The sequence below is a fragment of the Bison bison genome, unplaced genomic scaffold (genome assembly GCF_000754665.1).
Source record: "Bison bison bison isolate TAMUID 2011002044 unplaced genomic scaffold, Bison_UMD1.0 scf7180017864180, whole genome shotgun sequence".
NCBI classification, from domain to species: domain Eukaryota; kingdom Metazoa; phylum Chordata; class Mammalia; order Artiodactyla; family Bovidae; genus Bison; species Bison bison.
Genome location: NW_011494752.1, coordinates 13,920,851 through 13,941,030, shown reverse-complemented (window position 1 = coordinate 13,941,030; position 20,180 = coordinate 13,920,851). Strand labels below are relative to the sequence as shown.

The following is a 20,180-nucleotide window of genomic DNA, read 5'->3' as shown; positions in this document are numbered from 1 at the left end:
ATCTTGACTTGTAGCAGATCTTTGGATCAGGGCTCTGGTGACATGAATGAATTTGGGGAGCCAGGAGCAGATGGAAGTGGAGAGAGTGTTACCGTTCAGAACATGCAGTGAGTTGCAGGCATGGAACTGTACCTGCTCACCCAGCAGGTGGATGCTGCCTCGCCTTTGCAGAGAGCAAAAGCATCAGATACCTTTGACTTGGAGACGGTCTCGATGTTACTGGCCATGTCATCGATCTCCATCTTCAGCTCACTCTTCTCCTTCTCCAGCTTCTGCTTGACCCTCTGCAGGTTGTCGATCTGCTCCCCCAGCTCGGCCACACTGTCCGCGTGCTTCTTCCTCAGTGTGGTCGTCGTGGCCTCGTGCTGCAGAGTGGCCTCCTCCAGGTCCCGGCGCAGTTTCTGGAACTCAGCCTCCCGCTTCTTGTTCATCTCGATCTGGACTGAAGTGGCCCCGCTGGCTTCTTCCAGCCGCTCGCTGATCTCCTCCAGTTCCCGGGAGAGGTCCGCGCGCTGCTTCTCAATCTTGCCTCTGAGTGTGTGTTCTGCTTCCACCTCCTCCTCCAGTTCTTCAGTGCGGGCCTGGAAGGGTCACTGGGTCAGGAAGGTCATGGGGGGTTGGGCAACAGCCCTACTTTGGGGAGGACATGGTGGGGAGGATAGTCAAGAATACATTATAACATTAAATCCTTGGAAGAAAACTTGGCCACAATCTAAGTGCCCATCAATAGGGGAATGGTCAGATCAGCCCATGGTCCAGGAGACCACAAAGTAGTAAGATGTCCACTCATGTCTACCATGGACAGCTACATGAAGAGAGCAACTCGCGTAATGATAGTCTCTATATAATATTTTAAGTGTATATATTTTTTGTATGTATATATATATTTGGCCATGCTGCATGGCTTGGATAATCTTAGTTCCCTGACCAGGCATCAAACATGGGCCCATAGCAGTAGAAGCACTGACTTCTAACCACTGGACTGCTAGGGAAGTCCCCATATACATATATATTATGTAGAGGTTTATATATATACATATTTATTTAATATTCTTGTTCCTTTTAGGAAGATCCCCTGGAGGAGGGCATGGCAATCCATTGCAGATCCATTCCAGTATTCTTCCTGGAGAATCCCATGGATATAGGAACCTGGCAGGCTACAGTCTATGCAGTTGCAAAGAGTCGACATGACGGAAGTGACTTAGCATGCTTGCACGCATCTCCTATATATTTTTCTTTGTGTCTGTGTACATAGATCCATGTGTACAAAAGATCCAGAGGATGCAGTGGATTTCCGAGAAGGTGGAAGGACCCTGGACTTAGGAGCAGTGCTTAGAGCACCCTTATCAATAATATTTAGTCTATGGATAATTTTAATTATCTTCAAGAAAATCTATTTATATGCAACTTAAACAATTTGAATATTAACTTCAAAAAAATGGAAGGAGATTCTCTCCAGCTCCAACAGGACTAAGACAAAAAAGCAGCAAAAGAAACCTGGGGATGAGACTTCCTTGGGGGTCCAATGGTTAAGAATGTGCCTTGCAATGCAGAGGATTCAGGTTCAATCCCTGGTCCAGGAACTAAGGGGAACTAAGCCCACATGATGCAACACAAGATGTCATTTGCTGCACCTAATACCCAGTGCGGCCAAATATATAAATACTTTAAAAAGAGAAACCTAGGGGAAAGAGCAAGGAGGGGTCCCTGATACAGGGATTTCCAGTCGGTGGGGAAGGTGTCCACATGTTACCTGCAGTTCTTTAATCTTCTTTTGTAACTGCAGACTGTGAACTTGTTCGTCTTCAATTTTGGTCTGTAACTGACTGATTTCAAAATCCTTCCTGCAAACAGATACGTATATATATTTAAAATACCCGAATGATGAGCCCTTCACAGGCAGAAGTTAGCTTTCGGGCTCAAACACAGAGGTGAACATGAAAGAGCTACTTCTGCAGCTTCTCCTCCATTTGCTGCTTGTCGTTTTCCAGGTCCATGATCGACTCCTGGCACAGCTTCAGGTCTCCTTCCAGCTTCCTCTTTGCTCGCTCCAGGTCAGCCCGCAGTTTCTTCTCCTGCTCTAAGCAGCCCTCCAGCTGGGAAGACATGGTGGGGGAGGGTTGAGATATGCTGGGAGCTGAGCTTGCCTCTTAGCCAAAGGCAGTGTCCCTGGGATCCTGCAGCTGTGAGCTCTCACCTCTGCCCTGGGAGGGAGCATGGCCCCTGCCTCCTCCCTCTTCTGTCCTCTGGCAAATGCTGGGTCCCCCCCGAGGCCTCCCAGTGCCTCTTTCAGCTGATGCCCATTTGGCCTACCCATGCCCCATGATGGAAACATGGTGCTGGGGGATGCACACTCTTACCCAGACAGAACAAACGGGGCACCTGTGGGAGGGCACTGCCCCAGCTGTGCCTGGGATGGTCTAGATTATATACTGTCAATCTTCTCCCCTACCTGCACCAGGCAGCTGTGGGGAGATTTAGGCAAAGAATGTGTGTGTGTGGGGGGGGAGTGGTGAGGGAAAGGAGTTGTTGGGGAGGACACCTGCTCTGGCTTCAGGACAATTGTAGCAATCTGGAAACATTCTAGCCATGATTGGCAGTGAAACCTTAAAGCTTCAAACCTGGCTCTTATATCAAGAACAAAAGTGTAACGTGATGTGGGGGTAGGGAGGGGGTTGATGGTAATTTTTCAGACCACCAATGGAACTCATTTTTAACAAAGTTAGAACAGGATTGAAGCTGTTGGAACCCAAGGACCTACAAGTGGATGCTAATAATGATGATGATAGTGATGCTGCTGCTGATGGTGATGATGCTGGTGATGATGGTGGTACTGATGGGGATAGTAGTGGTGATGATGATGGTGATGATGGTGGTGATGGTGGTGATGGTGATGGTGGTGATGCTGATGGTGATGCTGATAGTGATGGTGATGGGATAATAGTGCTGATGACGATGGTGATGATGATGGTGATGATGGTGGTGATGGTGATGGTGGTGATGGTGGTACTGATGACGATGGTGATGATGGTAGCGATGATGATGATGATGGTAATGGTGGTAGTGATGATGCTGGTGATGAGGTGATGGTGGTGATGGTGATGATGGTGGTGATGATGCTGATGGTGGTGATGACAGTGATGCTGATGGTGATGGGATAACATTGGTGATGATGATGGTGATGACGATGGTGATGATGGTGGTGACAGTGATGATTGTGGTGATGGTGGCGATGATGATGGTGATGGTGGTAGTGATGATGCTGGTGATGCTGAGGGTGATGATGGTGGTGATGGTGCTGGTGGTGATGACAGTGATGCTGATGGTGATGGGATAATAGTGCTGATGACGATGGTGATGACGATGGTGACGATGGTGGTGATGGTGATGGTGGTGATGATGATGATGATGGTGATGATGCTGATGGTGGTGATGACAGTGATGCTGATGGTGATGGGATAATAGTGTTGATGACGATGGTGATGACGATGGTGATGATGGTGGTGACAGTGATGATTGTGGTGATGGTGGCGATGATGATGGTGATGGTGGTAGTGATGATTCTGGTGATGCTGAGGGTGATGATGGTGGTGATGGTGCTGGTGCTGGTGATGCTGAGGGTGATGATGCTGGTGCTGGTGATGCTGAGGGTGAGGATGATAGTGATGACGATGGTGGCGGTGATATTAGCAGCTGACATTTTACTGAACACGCTCTGTGTGCTAAGCTTTCCATGAAAACTCTTGGAGGTAAAGCTAATTGAATCCCCATTTCACAAGGTGGGAACTGAGGCATCACAAGTTTAAGTGGCTCGCTCAGCATTCCACATTTATTTGGAAGGGGCTGAGATCTGAACTCAGAGATTCTGACCCCAGAATCAGAACCCTCAGCCCCTGCATCCCGTGTAGACCTCATCTTGTCTTTGTTTCTGTGAGTCGTCAATGTTAGGGCATAGTAATGAAATCTCCTCACATCATCTGTTTGCTGCTCCAGCTTGGCGTTTATTTTGATCAGACCATTGACTTTGTCTTCTTCAACCTGAAGATCATCCAGTGTTTGCTGGTGGGCTTCCTGCAGAGATTTCTTCTCTCTGGTCAGTTTGGAAATGTTGTCTTCAAGCGCTGTCATTTCTTCTGAAAGATTCTTTACCTAAGGCAGTATATCACCAGTTGAAACCAGTTCAAGCAATTAAACCAGAAACTTCCAGCAAAGGCTATTGATTTTTTTTCTTGACTTTCTCTTTTTTGGTTACTGCTTCTTTGCCTCTCCAGCAGGTGCCCTTGTGTTGGCTGCATCATCCTGAAATTGGCAGCCTCTGGTGTTTTTCAGTCCTCACCGGCCTATCACAGGGCCCTTTAGGATAATTTTTTTTTTTAAAAGAGGACATCATATGGTACACAGAAGGACATTATCCATGCAAACATGCTGCCTCCAAAAAACAACACATCAACCTATACTCATCAGATTATATCCATGGGAATTTGTTTATTAGCTGGCCAGGGCTTAGAATGAGGCAGGAAGGGGAAGAGGAATAGGCAGGAGGTGCTACGCAAGAAAATCCAGAATGGGGAGTCCCCTGTGTCAGGAAGCAGGGCCAGGGCACCAACCACGGAGCTTTAAAGCATTAAACTGAGCTTTTCCCACGTGCAGCGCTCTTCCAGACCAGACGTTGTTAATTCCTGACCTGTGGGCCAAATCCAGCCACATAATAGTGTACAACTTTTAAATAAGTTGTAAACATTGGGGGGAAAAAATGAGATTTCACCTAAAATCTGGATGTCTGATTCCTCAAGGAAAACCAGAAGCTCTGGCCATGCAGCGTTCACATCCCCACCTGGCAACAATTGGCTGGCACTGGGTCCTGGCTGCCACCTGGGGGCAGGGCAGGTGCTCTCCAGGTTGCCACAGTCCCTACCCCTCCCTGTCACCTCCCTACTGACACCCAGTTGTCCATTCGACACTGCCTTGAGCCATCTCTACCTCCCTGGCAACAAAGATGATGTGAATCATGGACTGTATTTTCCATGTATTTTTGTGAAGTGTTATTTTGTGTGCGTGTAATTTTAGTCTTCATAAACAGTTTCATGCCATATGTTTCATTTTCTCCCTCTGTCCCCACACTCAGCACGAGGTCTTTTACATCCATCTCATTGTCCCAATGGCTGTGTGTACACCCTGTTGTGTCTCCTCCACATCTCACCTCTCCATCCACCCAGGTGGACCCTGATCCTGCCTCCAGCATCCATCCCCCCACCACAAGAAATGCTGCCATGAGCCTCCTCATACATGTCCCCTTATGGACCTGGCAGAAGAACTCCTTGGTCTGTATACCCAAAAGCAGAATCACTGGGTTGAAGGATGCATGGATTCTTAACTCAGCTAAGACTTTCCAGATGGCTTTCCCGTAGGCTGCATTAGTCTACATTTTACCAGTAATACATGAGGGTCCCTGAACCTCTAACCTCCCTGCCAGTCCTTGGTGTGGTCCAGTTTTCTGCCTCCTTCACCACCTGCCTCCCCGATCATCTGCCTGGCTCTATGGGCACATTCCTTGGCTTCCCTGTGCCAAGTGCTTCTCCTGAAGGATCTCTTGCTTTGTGGAGGAAGGGTTGGGGCTAGAAGCTTGTGGTGTGACCAGGCAGGTAGCAGGAGCGAGGGAAGAGCCCACAGGTTTAAGAACAGGGTGGAGGTGGATTCATTCCCCTCCCACTTCCGGGCAATTCCTTCCCCACCTGTCTCCTCCTGGGAGGAGGGGTGGGGATGCCCACCTTGTTCTCCGTGGCATGCTTCTCTTTCTCCACTTTGGTCAGGGTCAGCTCCAGGTCGTCAATGTCTCTTTTGAGGGAGGAGCATTTGTCTTCCAGGTTCCTCTTCTTGGCAACCAGTTCAGAATTCATCTCCTCCTCCTCTTCCAGCCTCTCGTTCAGCTCCTTCACCTTGGCCTCCAGCTGAATCTTGCTTTTGATGAGTCCCTCACACCGCTCCTCAGCATCCATCAGGTTTTCTGTTTCCTTAAAAAAAAAACCGAACAGATCATTGTTTTTTCTAATTTATTTTTTGAAGGATAGTTGATTTACAGTGTTGTGTTAGTCTCTGCTGTGCAGCCAAGTGATTCATTTACACACAGATTCACGTTCTTTTTCATATTCTTTTCCATTATAGTTTATCACAGGATGTTAAATACAGTTCCTTGTGCTATACAGCAGGATCGTGTTATTTACAGACTATTGTCTTTTAATCAGCCTTTTGACCAACCCCAGAGGGAAGGGCTTTACCCTCCAAAAGCGCATTATCTGGACCCAAGTCAAGGAATGGATCATCGCCACAAACACACACACACACACACATATGTGCACATGTGTGCACACATGCATGCACATACTCATGTATGTCATCCAAATACTTTTTTTTTAGCCACTAATGGTGTCATCTACTTAATAGAAATTCTCAAGCAAAGGCGCACGTAGCATTCATGAAGCCTCTGCAAATTTGTCACATTTGGACGCCCGGCCATCTCCCTCTTCCTCCTACACGAGTTGAAGATCAACGCATCCACTCTGTGCTTTCACACGCTAACTAATATTCCCCAAACTTGACCACCTTTTGAAACTCTCCACAGCTAGTGCTTCTTACAATTCCTGAGGCCTGCTTCCTTAAGCCACAGAACAGAAAACCCCAAATAGACAGAAACAAGTGATTAAATATGTACATTCCCCAGAAGGCTCTGCAATGAGTCTCTTGGAGTGGCCACGATTAGCTGATTATCTTATGTTAAATGTAAACACATTATATCCTCTCTTACTTACTTCTCAGTGTTGTGAGAACTGGACACGCATTTCAAGGTAATGGATGAAAAGAGTCCGGCAAGAATAGCCTTCTGTGTTTACTGAACATGTCCTGTGTTACATGCATGAACTCATCTGAGCCTCCCAGCTACCCTAAGAGGTGAGGGGCTATTGCTGTGCCCATTTCACAGTTGAGAAAACTAAGGGACAAAGAAGATAAGTCACCTGCCTGAGGTCACACAGCTGCCAAGTGGAGGATCTGGGATGTAAACCCAGATATCTGGTTCCAAAACTCGTTCTTGTGCTCACTGTGCTTGGGAAGGTGAAAGGGGAGGAGGGGGTGCTGTGCACTTAAGCAAAAGGTAAATGTATTGGGAGTTTATTAAAAAGAGCAAACACCAAATGTCTTGGCTCTCTGAAATGAGACCATTATGCTGCCAGAGTGTTATGTACTAGATATACAGCTTCATTTTCCCTATATCTTTGAAAATATGCATATCTTTAATTTTTAAAAATGTTTTTATCTTTAAATTTTTTGGCTGAACCACTCAGCCTACAAGATCTTAGTTCCCTGACCAGGAATTGAACCTAGGCCATGGCAGTGAAAACCTGGAATCCTAACCACTAGGCCACCAGGAAACTCCCAGTGATTTAGTTACATGATTTTTAAAAAGACTTGGTATATCACTGACAGATTTTTTATTAGGACAGACACATCGCCCTCATCCCACAGCAAAATACATCTGACTCTGCTGTAGAAGACAGGGAGAAATAAAGTGAGCAGAAATTCACTTTGCAAATGTATTTTGCAGTGTATTGAGTCCACAAGCTTGGGCTGGCCTCCTTTTACTAGCGGGGTAGTGATGTAATACCCCACAAGCCCACTGGGTGGCACCACTATCGCTTGAATAAACTGATGGGTCCTCCTGGCCTCAGGGGGATACTTACAGTCTGGACCTGCAACTGGAGGTCATTCTTTTCCTGCAGCAGGGACACCATTTTCTCCTCCAGCTCCTTTCGGCGAGCCTCAGATCTGGCCAGTTCTTCCTTGGCTCTCTCAAAGTCTTCCTTCATGGTGGCTATCTCCTTCTCGGCCTCCGCGCTCTTCAGCAGGGGCTTGATCTTGAAGAACAGGTTCATCCAGGGCCAGTGCTTGACGTTCATAAAAGATCGGATGTTGTACTGGATGCAGAAGATGGAGTCCCTGTGTATTGTTAGGACTGGGGTTAATGGACCACAGCAAGGTGCAGTCTCCACCCGCCTGCCCCCGTGGGGCCCAAGACCTTCACCCTCATGGGTCAGATGGGAAGAGGTGCAGCTTGGCTGCACCCATCCCATGAGCTCCAGAGTCTGTTCTGGAAACGAAGAGGAGAGGAAACAGCATGTGCAAATTTAGGAGGTGAGAGAGGTGCCATCCACCTGGCTTCTACCTCCACCACCCTACCGAAAATGCTCACCCTAAGGTTGTCAGTCTGAGCAAACTCCGGGAGGTAGTGAAGGACAGGGGATACAGGGAATCAGGGGGAAGGGGTCGCAGGGAATCCCCGCACAGGACTGGCCCACAGTGCTGCTGTTCCTCCTGTTGAATTACTGAAGGACGAAGGCCCTCCAAGCTTCATTCAATCCTTTCTGTCCTGTTTCCTAATTCAGGTCCTGTCATCTTCTATTTGGACTTCTGCTACAGCCTGGCCTTCCCTCTCTTGTGCCTTCAGGCCTGCTCTTCTTGTGGCTGCCAGTGACCTCTCTGAGTATGTGTGCATTTTCTTTTATGGCCATGCCGCGTGGCAAGCGGGATCTTACTTCCTGGAACAGGGATCAAACCTGTGCCTCCTGCAGTGGAAGCGTGGAGTCTTAACCACTGGCTTGCCAGGAAAGTCCCCCAGGTGACCTGTCTGAGATATTAAAACAAATCCGATCCTCTCACTCATCTTCATGGCTCCCCATCAAGTGGAAGATTTAACCTGGGCTCTTCAAGGTGGCAGGTGGGGACCTCCACTGCCAGCCTCTCCTCGCTCCAGTCAAGTGTCCTGCTTTTGCTCCCCCCAACCCACAGGCCACCCTTCCTCCAGCCATGCAAAGCCTCCTTTGGAAAGCTCTTTCTTTTTTGCTGCCCTTTCATGCCAACCCCAGCCCCCAATCCGTCCACAAAACTAGCTGAGCAGGTGTCTGCTTCCCACTCCTCTGCGGGCTCCTGGAGGCCAGGGATCATTTCTGCCTCCCCAATGTCAAGCAGAGGCCCCAGCACAGAACTGTGGCTCAGTAAATGTGGGACAAATTAGTGAACATCTTAAGACTAAAGCACGAAGTGATGGTCAGCTCCAGGGAGGAGGGCAGGGAGGCGAGGGCTTGCATCACCTTCTCTCCATCATCTTCTTGAACTCCACCCGCATCAGGTAGCCCCGGCATAAAGCCTGCGTGCGTGTCATCAGGGTCACCAGCTTCTCGTCCCTCATCTCCTCCAAGAGGCCCAGGAGCCCAGCTTTGAAGAATACCTGTGTGAAAGGAGAGACGGGCCCTGCTTCATCCTCAGCCTGTGTGCTGAATGGGGGCTGTCTCTGTCTAGCCCCAGATCCTCGCCTTCAGAGCCCTGACTTGGGACCAGCAGCCATCTGGCTCCCAGGACTCTGTTTTTGGAGGCTGTGTTCTCTGCAGGAGCCCCTCTGTGTCCTGTTCCAAGGTATGTGCCAGGCCCCGCTGGCCCAAGCAGACAGATTCTGATGGAGTTTATGTGCAGGAAGCAAGGATGGGGCAGAAATGTAATCACAGATGCAGACCAGGAGGGACTCACAGACGCCTCTGCCTCCCCATCCTCATCTTCCAATCTCTCCGCCGAGCTGAGGAGGTGGGTCCCACCCTCGGGGCTCCTCCCTGCACTGCCCACACCTGCAGGGCTTCCTCTGCCCCTGTGATGTTCCCGGGAAACAGGGCACCCGTGGGGGCTGCAGGCTTTTCCCTAATGGGGTTGATGGTCCCCTGGCCCCTTTCAGAACACGGAGCTTTGGAGTCAGGCCAGGATTTGCAGCTGGCCTTTGTCACCCACTCTCCATGTGACCTCGAACAAGTCTCTTGTCCTCTAGGAGCCTCCCAGTAACCTCGTGAGGTAAGTACCACCCTTATCACCATCAGGTGATCTGAAAGATTCGGTAAAATGTGTATAGAAGGTATGTCACAGGTCTCAATGTACGTGTGCTCAATAACGGTGATCATTTTTATTGGTTATAATTCTTCTCAGGACCTCATGGTCCCTGGAATTCTGTGTTCTCTGATCTCTTGGGCTCCTTCTCCCCTTTAGGGGCACTCATTCTCTGTTGATTTCAACTCCTGTTGATTTCTTCTATTGCTGCTGGGGCTGGGGCTGGGGCTTCCAATTAAGCCTCTAGACACTTAAAATCAGCATAGAGAGAGCTTCCTATTCCTGGACAGAGTTCTCTTGGCCTGGGCTTCTGGGCAAGGGACGGTCAGGCTTCTTGGAACGGGAAAGAGACACCTTTCCTCCCATCAGCTCACAAGCAGCCCAGTTCAGTTCAGTTGCTCAGTTGTGTCCAATTATTTGAGATTACATGGACCGCAGCACACCAGGCCTTCCTGTCCGTCACCAACTCCTGGAGCCTGCTCAAACTCATGTCCATTGAGTCGGTGATGCCATCCAACCATCTCATCCTCTGTCATCCCCTTCTCCTCCTGCCTTCAATCTTTCCCAGCATCAGGGTCTCTTCCAATGAGTTAGTTCTTCACATCAAGTGCCAAAGTATTGGATGCTTCAGCTTCAGCATCAGTCCTTCCAATGAATATTTAGGACTGGTTTCCTTTATAATTGACTGGTAGGATCTCCTTGCAGTCCAAGGCATTCTCAAGAGTCTTCTCTAACACCACAGTTCAAAAGGGGTTTGGGGGTTAACCCCACTGGCCTGGGGGTTACCTGGGGTGGGGGTCATCCCTGCCCCACCTGTGCTCACCTTGGTGTGGCCAAACCTATACTGCTCCCGGTCCACGTCGATGGAGTTCAGAAGCTTCTCGGAAGCGTTTTTGCTGTCAATGAACTGGCCCTCTGGGATGGCACTGGCATTGAGGATCCGGTACCTGACGAGGGAGGGGGAGGGGTCAGCGTGGGGCCTGGGTGTGAGTGGTCTGGAGAAGAGCCTCTGGTGACACAGCCCTGGGTGGAGCCGGGAGGGTGCTGGGCCCGCTGCTTCCCGAGGGGCTGCTGTTTCCCGCTCCTGCCTGCTCAGGCCCTGGGGCCACGGAGCCCAGCGGGGTCCCAGCCCGGTCTCTCTGGGACAGGAGGAGGTGGTGTCTCTTGTACCCAGGGTGGAGTCTGGGAGGCAGAATCCAGGGAGCCACTGCTGCTGAGGGGACAAGGCCATGCCAGCAGCGGGCCCAGCACACGGGAGCTGAGGAGACGCCTCACCTGCACTGCAGTCCAGGTCAGGACTGGCACCTACCTACATCCCCCCACCATCTGGCAGTTCTGGGGTGGGTGGAGCTTTCAGTCGAGGGGCAAAATTTCCCAATGGAATCAACTCCTACGAAAGGCTCTGTGCCTGAGACCAGGCCTTTCAGAACCTTCTCCTGCTCCAGCCATGGAAATGGATTATTATACAGTGACTAGTCTGGCAGAGGGGAATCTAGGAGTTGATTTTAGGCCAGCCAACTATGGCAGGAGGGAGAGAAATGTATGGAAGCAAGGCCAGCTGAGTGCATGGCTGGGATGGTGCTTTCAGAGGAGATGACTTATCTGACTTATAGAGCCTTGAAATCAGCTGTGACCTGCAGGCTAGTGGTCATTCTAGAGTGTTCTCTTCTCACCTGTCCCCCTGGGCAAGGCCTGGACTTGTGGGCCCAGATGGCAGTTGGGAGGAGAGCCTTGGTCTAGGGCAGGGAATCTCAACTGGGGAACACTGGGCAATGTCTGAGATTGAGGCAGTGCGGGTCGAGGCCGGGGGTGCTGCTAAAATCATGTAACACACAGGACAGTCCTCACGATAAAGGATTATCTAGCCCCAAATGTCCACAGTGCAGGGGTTGAGAAACTCTGGTCTGGAGTCCCAGTCAGGCTCAAGTGGTCTGGGCTTGATCTTGGGATTACTTTGGGCTGCTCCAGCCCTTGCTCTGTGCAAAGGCTCGTCACCCCAGCAGAAGAATGCTATGGAAACCTTGGGAGCTCACCCAACACCCAGCTGCAGGAGTGCCTTTGGGGGATGCAGAAGGTACCCTCCAAAGGAGAGAGCTGCAAAGGCAGGCGACCTACCGCTGTTTGAAGTCGCCATAGAGGATCCGGCTGGGGAAGCCCTTCCTGCAGATGCGGATGCCCTCCAGGACCCCGTTACAGCGCAGCTGGTGCAGGACCAGGTGGTGGTCCATCACGCCTGGGGAGAGAGGAACCCAGGGCCTGTTAGCGGCATTTCCACTGCTTTCTCTGATGATCTGGGCACCACGAGACCCCTGGATACCCAGACTCGAATGGGAAGGTTTGGTGCCAGTAGAAATAATCTCAACATCCTGGGGAGACTCTAGCACCCCATAACCATGGGACTAAAAGCCAAAATATTAATCTTTGCCCTGTTCATCGCTCTTGACTCTGGTGAAGACAGAATGGTTGTCTTGGTCTAGAAATGTCTCTCATCATTATTATTCTCATAATAACAACAGTTTTTATTATTACTATAATTGACAGCCAACATTTGCAGAGTGTTCATAATGTATTTTCCCTATATTGTTTTATTTTTATTATTTTCCTTGGTAGCCTAATAAGTAATCATGTGTAAGGGTTTCATGAGAATATGCAAAGAAGAAGCCTCCTCTGTCATTGCTGTGTTTGATATTTTGATGAGGTTGACCGTATAATTTATTATATTGCATGCACTCCTACATATTTTCGTCTGCCTCATCAATCGTGAGCTGACAGAGTTTATTTAAATTCACCTACAACTACTGTTGTAGTGCTATCTACTAGCATTTTTTTAAAAATGGAGGCATCATTGACATATAACATTTTATTAGTTTCAGGTGTACAACCATATCTGTATATAATTATGAAATGATTGCTGCAAGAAGTCCAGTTAGCCCCCATCACCATACACAGCTACGATTTTTTCTCTTATGATTGGTTCTGTTTTAAATGCTGTACATGTACTGGCTTATTTAATTCTCACAACAACCCTCTAAGGAGGGTGAAGGGGGTTAATTTTTCCTGGTGGCTTATAGGGTAAAGAATCTGCCTGCAATGTAGGAGACCTGGATTTGATCCCTGGTTCAGGAAGATCCCCTGGAGAAGGGAATGGCTACCTACTCCAGTGTTCTTGCTTGGAGAATTCCATGGACAGAGGAGCCTGGAAGGCTATAATAGTCCATGGGACTGTAAAGAGTTGGACACAACTGAGTGACTATCACTTTCACTCAGTAAATAAGTGAGTAAATAACTAAGTGAATGAATCAACAAAATGCCATTCAAGCCTCCTTTTATAGACCAGGAAGCTAAAGGACTCGGCTGCGGGCCCTTGAGCAGTCACGGGTAGAGCTGGGCTGTTTTCCCGCATCATCTGCTTTCCTGTAATGTTGCTGAAGCAGGACTTGATGCCGGAAAGCCCAGCCTTTGGGATGGAACAACTTGGCTCATCAGTGAGCTGCCCCATAGCCACAGTGTATGTGATGGTCTGTTCTTTTCTTTGTGACAAAGAACCCTGAAACTCAGTCCTACTCCAAGAATATTTGTGAATCCAAGATTGGGGATGGTTAAAGGTCTACTGTACTGCACAGTGCTATGTCTATATACCTGGTCTCTGATTCTCGATTTTCTCACTTATGAAATGGAGATAAGCACACTTATCTTGCAGTGAACTGTTATAAGCAGTGACATAATAATGTTATAACACATAACATAATAATGTGACTGTAGTGTGCTCAGAAAACAGTTGTTACTGATTCTGCTTTTATTATGAAAGACCTAAGTCGATTATTTGCCAAATATAGTGGCTCTTCATTTTTAGGGGGAGGGGGAGTTTCTAAGAACCTTATGAAAGTTATGAATATAATGTACCTACATATGTGTTGTTGTTGTTGTTCACTCAGTCATGTCCGACTCTTTGTGACCCCACGGACTGCAGCACGCCAGGCTTCTCTGTCCTTCACTATCTCCCAGAGTTTGCTCAAATTTATGTCCATTGAGTTGATGATGGGTTGGCCAAAGAGTTTGTATGTAACATCTTATGGAATCCTTGAACAAATTTTTTGGCCAACCCAATACATAGTATTTTGGAAATAATTTCATAGTAGGGATGTAGGTGAAATAAATGACGCCCAGTTGAACCTGAATTTCAGAGAAACAGTAAAATAATTATTTCAGTGTAAGTATATCCCAATATTGCATGGGTCATATTTATACTAGGAAAATTTTCACTGTCTCATCTGAAATTTGAATTTAATGGGGAGGGGTCTCATATTTTTAATTTGTTAAATCTGGGAGCCCTATTTCGTAGACAGAAAAGAGATAAAGGCTATCACGACCTCGTCCTCAGGGAAGCACACACACACACGCACACAGACTCGCCGACACATGCACACACACACGTGTGCACACCCGCCGCGGGATTTTGCTTATGTTTCAGGGAGTCCTGTGCTGGTGGGTCCTCACTCACCAGGTGTCTTAGTCTCATTGGGAATCAGACATCGCACAAAGTGAGGGTGAGTGCTCCTTAAATTGGTCATCAATTTGTTTAAATTTTCCTGGGACACAAACCAGAAGAAGCACGTTTACTTTTCCAAAGGCTGTTTCACTGGGCAGAAAAGCAACTGAATGTGGAAGGTGTGAAAAACCAACCCTGAACACGGCGGACACGGTCTGGAAGGAGGAGCCCTTCTTCTTCCCGCCCTTCTTGCTTGCCCCGGAGTCGCCTGGAGACAGACAGACAAAGGCGGGTGTGTCTGGTGAGTCCTGAGGACACACTGGTGGCCTTCCTACCCACCCCCACCCATTTTATGGAGCTGTAACTGACATATAACATTGCATAAATTTAAGGTGTACAAAGGAATGATTTGATATTTGTATATACTGCAAAATGATCACTGCTACTTAACGTCTATCACCTCCATAATTAATTTTTTTCTTGGGTTAAGTGCTTTTAAAATCTACTCTCTTAGCAGCTTTCAAATATACAATACAGCATTACTAACTATCGTTGCTACACTGTGCATTGCAACCACAGAACTTATTTATGTTATAATCTTAAGTATGCACCTTTTAACCCCCTTCACCCAATTTTTCCCCAGCTCTCACCTCCTACCTCTGGCAACCACAAATCCGATCTCTGTTTCTATGATTTTGGTTTTTTAAGATTCCACAAGTCAGTGATATCATACAGTATTTGTCTTTCTCTGTCTGACTTATTTCTCTTAGCTTAAGGCCCTCCAACTCCATCCTTATTGCTGCAATGGCAATGTTTCATTCTTTTCTATGGCTGAGTAATATTCCATTATGTGTGTGTGTACACACACATACAAGATATTACCATGTCTTCTTTATGTGTTTATCTGGTGATAGACACAGGTTGCTTCCATACCTTGGCAATTGTAATAATGCTGCTATAAACATTGGGGTGCATATGTCTTTTGAAATTAGTGTTTTTTGGGGGGGATGTATACCCAGGAGTAGAATTGTGGGTCATATGATTAGAACTCAATCTCTTAAGGAAGAGGAAGAATAGAAGTAGGAGAAAGAAACACAGAAACAGGCAAATCAAAGTCATCCTGAAGCTCATGTCCAATTACTGGTTCTTCATGAGCTGTGAGTGATTACATAGTTTCCACAAGGGGGGATTTTAAAAAAGGATGTCACCTGCTTCTGCACCAGCATAGTTGGAAAAAAGAAAGGACAGCAGCTTCAGCGAAGACTTCTGGTACAGCCCGACCACCGTCTCATTCAGGGGGTCCTTGTTCTTGTCCAGCCAGCCGGCGATGTTGTAGTCCACGGTGCCCGCGTAGTGCACCAGGGAGAAGTGGGCCTCAGCCTTGCCCTTGGCAGGTTTGGGCTTCTGGAAGTTGTTGGACTTGCCCAGGTGCTGGTCATACAGCTTGTTCTTGAAGGAGGTGTCTGTGGCCTTGGGGAACATGCACTCCTCTTCCAGGATGGAGAAGATGCCCATAGGCTGGAGGGAGGATAATAGACTGTCCTCAGCGTTCACTACATCCCCATGACTCCATCTTCGGGAGGAGCCAGGGGCAACTTCTTTGGTGCCGTCACTGTTACTAGGAACACTGGGATGTCAGTGCTGCGAGAACAAGGCTGTCGGTCTGCTTGGTGCCGACAGAATAGTGCTTGACATTAAGCACAACAGCATAGTAGGTGCTTATTTAATGTTTGCTGAGCAAAAAAAGCATGGGATGAAATTGCACGTATGTAAGTGCAGCTCTTTGTGAGATGATAGAAAATATATATACTGGTCTCTGTCCCTGGGTCCTGGCAAAGAGCGTCTAAAGCCTTTGTAAAGTGTCCTAGTGATGAGTACTAGAGCATCTGTTGTTCTCTTGAGGTGACTCTGGGGTGGGGGCCCCTGGCTGAGGGCTGGTCACCAGAAAGACTAAGCCGTGATGAGAAGCTTGGGATTTTCATCCCTTCCCCCATCCACCAGAGAGTGGAGAGGGGTTGGAAATGCAGCTAATGATTGATCATGCCTACATGAGGAAGCCTCCATAAAATCCTAGTTGTAGGTGATTTTGAGAACTTCCAGGTTGGCAAACATGTCCACACTGGGAGGGTGGGGGACAGAAACACTTGCATTTGGGACCCTCCCAGATCCCGTCCCATATGTCTCTTCATCTGGCTTTTCATCTGTACCCTTAAAAAATTTTTTTTTAATTTATTTACTTTTTATTTTATTTATTATTTTGGGCATAATATGTGGCATGTGGGATCTTAGTTCCTCAACCAGGGATCAGACCCAGGTGCCCAGGATTGGAAGCACAGAGTCTTAACCACTGGACCACCAGGGAAGTCCCTCATCTGTTTTCTTTATCAAACCCTTTAATAAACTGGTAAATGTAACTGTTTTCCTGAGCTCTGTGAACCCCTCTAGTAAATTAATTAAACCTGAGGACAGGGTTGTGAGAAACTGATTTAAAGCCAATGAAGTGAGAAGTTATAGGACACCTGGGGACCTACTGCTTGAACTTGGCCTCTCTGGGTAGAGAGTGCCAGAACTGAGTGAAATTGTAGGTTGACCAGTTAATGTTGCAGAGGATTGCTTGCTGTCGTGAGGAAAAACCTCCATATGTTTGGTGACCAGAAATATAAAAAACGAAGTGCTCTGTGTGAGTAGTAAAGCAAATTCATAGAAGAGAAACACACACCAGGGAAGAACTAAGTTTTTCCCTACATAGGAAGGAAAAAAAAAGCTATATTTCCCTGACTTACTCCCTTTTAGGAACAAATTTACAAAAAATGTAAAGTTGCATGAGTGAGTGAGTGACAGTTGCTGAGTTGTGTCCGACTCTTTGCAACCCCGTGGACTGTAGCCTGCCAGGTTCCTTTGTCCATGGAATTCTCCAGGCAAGACTATTGGAGTGGGTTGCCATTTCCTTCCATACATAGACATAAAAATCATATGAGTAATATTTTAAGCAATAAAATCTGGGTTTTTCAGTAGCCACCTTAGGAAGACAAGCTTCCAACACAACCAGTGCTCAAAATGTGATGGGAATTCCTTTTTAAAAAGTTAATATCATCCTCTTTTCATAGTAACATTCCTCCAGGAAGCCCACTGCTCCATGGTCCCTCCTCCTTGGACAATTCAGGTATGTATGAAATGCCCAGTCACCCCTGGGCTTCATTCACATTCTTGGGGATCACTGAGCCCTTGGATCTTAATCGCTCACATACCTTTTTAATTGTCTGTACAGATTCTGGGAGCTTTCCAAACATTTACCCTTTCTGCACTGGGAATTCAGCTCTCTGAAGGTTCAGAGCCTGGGGACATGGGTTTAGGGAGCCAGTCTGTTAGCAGAAAAGTGTTAGAGCAAAGAGGGGGTGGCCCAGCCGATGAGGAGCTGCCCCAGGGAGCAGTGTTTCTTACCTTCTCGATGAGCTCGATGCAGGCGGCCAGGTCCATCCCGAAGTCGATGAACTCCCACTCAATGCCTTCCTTCTTGTACTCCTCCTGCTCCAGCACGAACATGTGGTGGTTGAAAAACTGTTGCAGTTTCTCATTGGTGAAGTTGATGCACAGCTGCTCCAGGCTGTTGAACTGGGTGTTTCAGATACCAAATAATTTAAGTGAGTCTGGAAAATCCAGGGGTGGTTCAACAGAGCAGACACAAAGCAGAAGGGCCCTTTGAGGTCTATCGTTTACCCAAACAACTCACATCAAAGATCTCAAAGCCAGCGATGTCCAAGACCCCGATGAAGTACTGCCTGGGCTGCTTGGTGTCCAGCTGCTGGTTGATGCGGGTGACCATCCACAGGAACATCTTCTCATAGACGGCTTTGGCCAGAGCGCCCACCGAATTGGTCACCTTGAAAAAGGATCATTCACTCAACCCTCAAATTAGTATTTTTATGAAACCTACAAAGTGGATGCCTTGAAAGGCAGCAGAACACTGGCAATTTCATACAGTTTAACCTAACATTAAATCTATCTCAAGGCATTTTCTCAGTACATGAGGTCAATTTCATTTACAAAGCTCGTTTTCTACCAAACATGGATATAACACATGACTCTAGCCCTGGCCACACCTAATTGAACCAGATGTGGACATTTGCTCCAAGTTGGGTTAAACAGAGTGTTTCTCCTGAGAATTTGGAATTGGGATCAAAAAGATGTTGGTCTCAGGATGTGGATGGAACCACGAAGATGTAAACTTGGGAGCTCTGGGGTGGTCACGGTAGGGGAGGTAAGGAAAGCTTATCCGCCTAGTGAGAACAGAGAGCAGGAGAGAGAAGACAGTCTACAGTCCCTGAGAAGGAGGCTGCCTGGCTCCAGAGGGCTCTTCACTGCCTGGTCCCAGGCCCTCATAGCACCAAGGCCCTCCTTGAGTTACCCTGAACCTGAAGAATGAATTCCTTTTCCATGCTGTCTGTAGCCAGTTGCATATGTTTTTCTGACCCCTGCAACTGAAAGAACTTCAGGATGAGATTGAAAATAGAAAAACACTCGAGTTGATTGGATTTAGAGCATTTCCATTTACCTGCTGGACGTTTTGTCCTTTTGTGACATATTCGTTCCCAACCTTCACCCTTGGACAGCACAGGCCTTTCAGCATTTCTGCGGAATTCAGACCCATCAGGTACCCAGCCTTGTCAGCCACTGAAGGAAAAGAAGACACAGTGTCACACAGCCAGCAGCTGCTAAAACATCCAGTCAGGCCTTGGGTCCTCCCAGAAGTATTGTCTATAATGCTTTTGGATGTTTTTATGTTTTCCTACAAGTCCCAGGCCTGCACTGGAGTTTTGATCCCATAATTCAGGGTCCTGGGTTTTCAAGAACTTTCATTTTGCTTTCTATAATAGATAGTCTTTAGTAATAGGTCAGTTTTGACAAACTTGAAATTTAAATTTCAACAAAAAATATATAGCTACTTAGTACTGTTGGAATCTGATAATACAACATGGTGTATAGGTAAAGGAAGCACCATTTGGACAATTAATATAAGTTGAACACATTCCTAATTTTTACAAGTGTTAATCATCAGTCGTGTCCATCAGGCTCCTCTGTCCATGGAATTCTCCAGACAAGAATACTGGAGTGGGTTGCCATTCTCTTCTCCAGGGGATCTTCCTGACCCAGGGATCAAACCCAAATCTCCTGCATTGCAGGCAGATTCTTCACTGTTTGAGCCACCAGGGGAGCTCAATGTGCCATGCAAATACTTGAGACAGAAGTACAAAATCTTGCCTCCTAGTATTTGGAGATGGTCAAGTTCAGTTGAATACTGGCAATTTCACAAAGTTCACTAGTTCGGTGGACTTTGGAATGAGCCTGGGCTCTTGCCTCGAGCTCATTGAGAAGTAGAAGCATGCTGGTTCCCAAGCTCCTCCTTGGTTGGGACCATCACCTCATTGCTGGTTGGGGAGTCACGTTAATAAAAATTCAGGGCAGGGTTTGTTAAGGACTTACTAAGAGACCAACTGCGTGTTTCACTCTTTGTTCAGATGGTAAAGCGTCTGTCTACAGTGTGGGAGACCTGGGTTCAATCCCTGGGTTGGGAAGATCCCCTGGAGAAGGAAATGGCAATCCACTCCAGTACTATTGCCTGGAAAATACCATGGACAGAGCAGCCTGGTAGACTACAGTCCATGGGGTCGCAAAGAGTTGGACACGACTGAGCGACTTCACTTTCTACCATTATTCTTCTGATTGCTGCTGCTGCTGCTAAGTTGCATCAGTTGTGTCCGACTCTGTGTGTCCC

The 20,180-nt window shown here is 47.5% G+C and overlaps 1 protein-coding gene across 1 annotated transcript in view; it reads right to left on the bottom strand.

Moving 5' to 3' along the window:
- MYH13 (myosin, heavy chain 13, skeletal muscle) overlaps positions 1–20,180 on the bottom strand; it is a 49,791-nt gene that overhangs the window by 13,449 nt on the left and 16,162 nt on the right. Inside the window, exons 11-25 of the mRNA XM_010843191.1 lie at positions 18,960–19,119; positions 18,138–18,287; positions 17,849–18,019; positions 15,616–15,925; positions 14,602–14,675; positions 14,420–14,507; positions 12,034–12,151; positions 10,742–10,865; positions 9,141–9,277; positions 7,734–7,989; positions 5,769–6,011; positions 3,973–4,149; positions 1,951–2,096; positions 1,754–1,844; positions 192–581 (exon numbers count right to left, since the gene is read on the bottom strand). Of these exons, the coding sequence (XP_010841493.1) occupies positions 192–581; positions 1,754–1,844; positions 1,951–2,096; positions 3,973–4,149; positions 5,769–6,011; positions 7,734–7,989; positions 9,141–9,277; positions 10,742–10,865; positions 12,034–12,151; positions 14,420–14,507; positions 14,602–14,675; positions 15,616–15,925; positions 17,849–18,019; positions 18,138–18,287; positions 18,960–19,119 (2,635 nt within the window). The remainder of the gene's footprint in view (positions 1–191; positions 582–1,753; positions 1,845–1,950; positions 2,097–3,972; positions 4,150–5,768; positions 6,012–7,733; positions 7,990–9,140; positions 9,278–10,741; positions 10,866–12,033; positions 12,152–14,419; positions 14,508–14,601; positions 14,676–15,615; positions 15,926–17,848; positions 18,020–18,137; positions 18,288–18,959; positions 19,120–20,180) is intronic.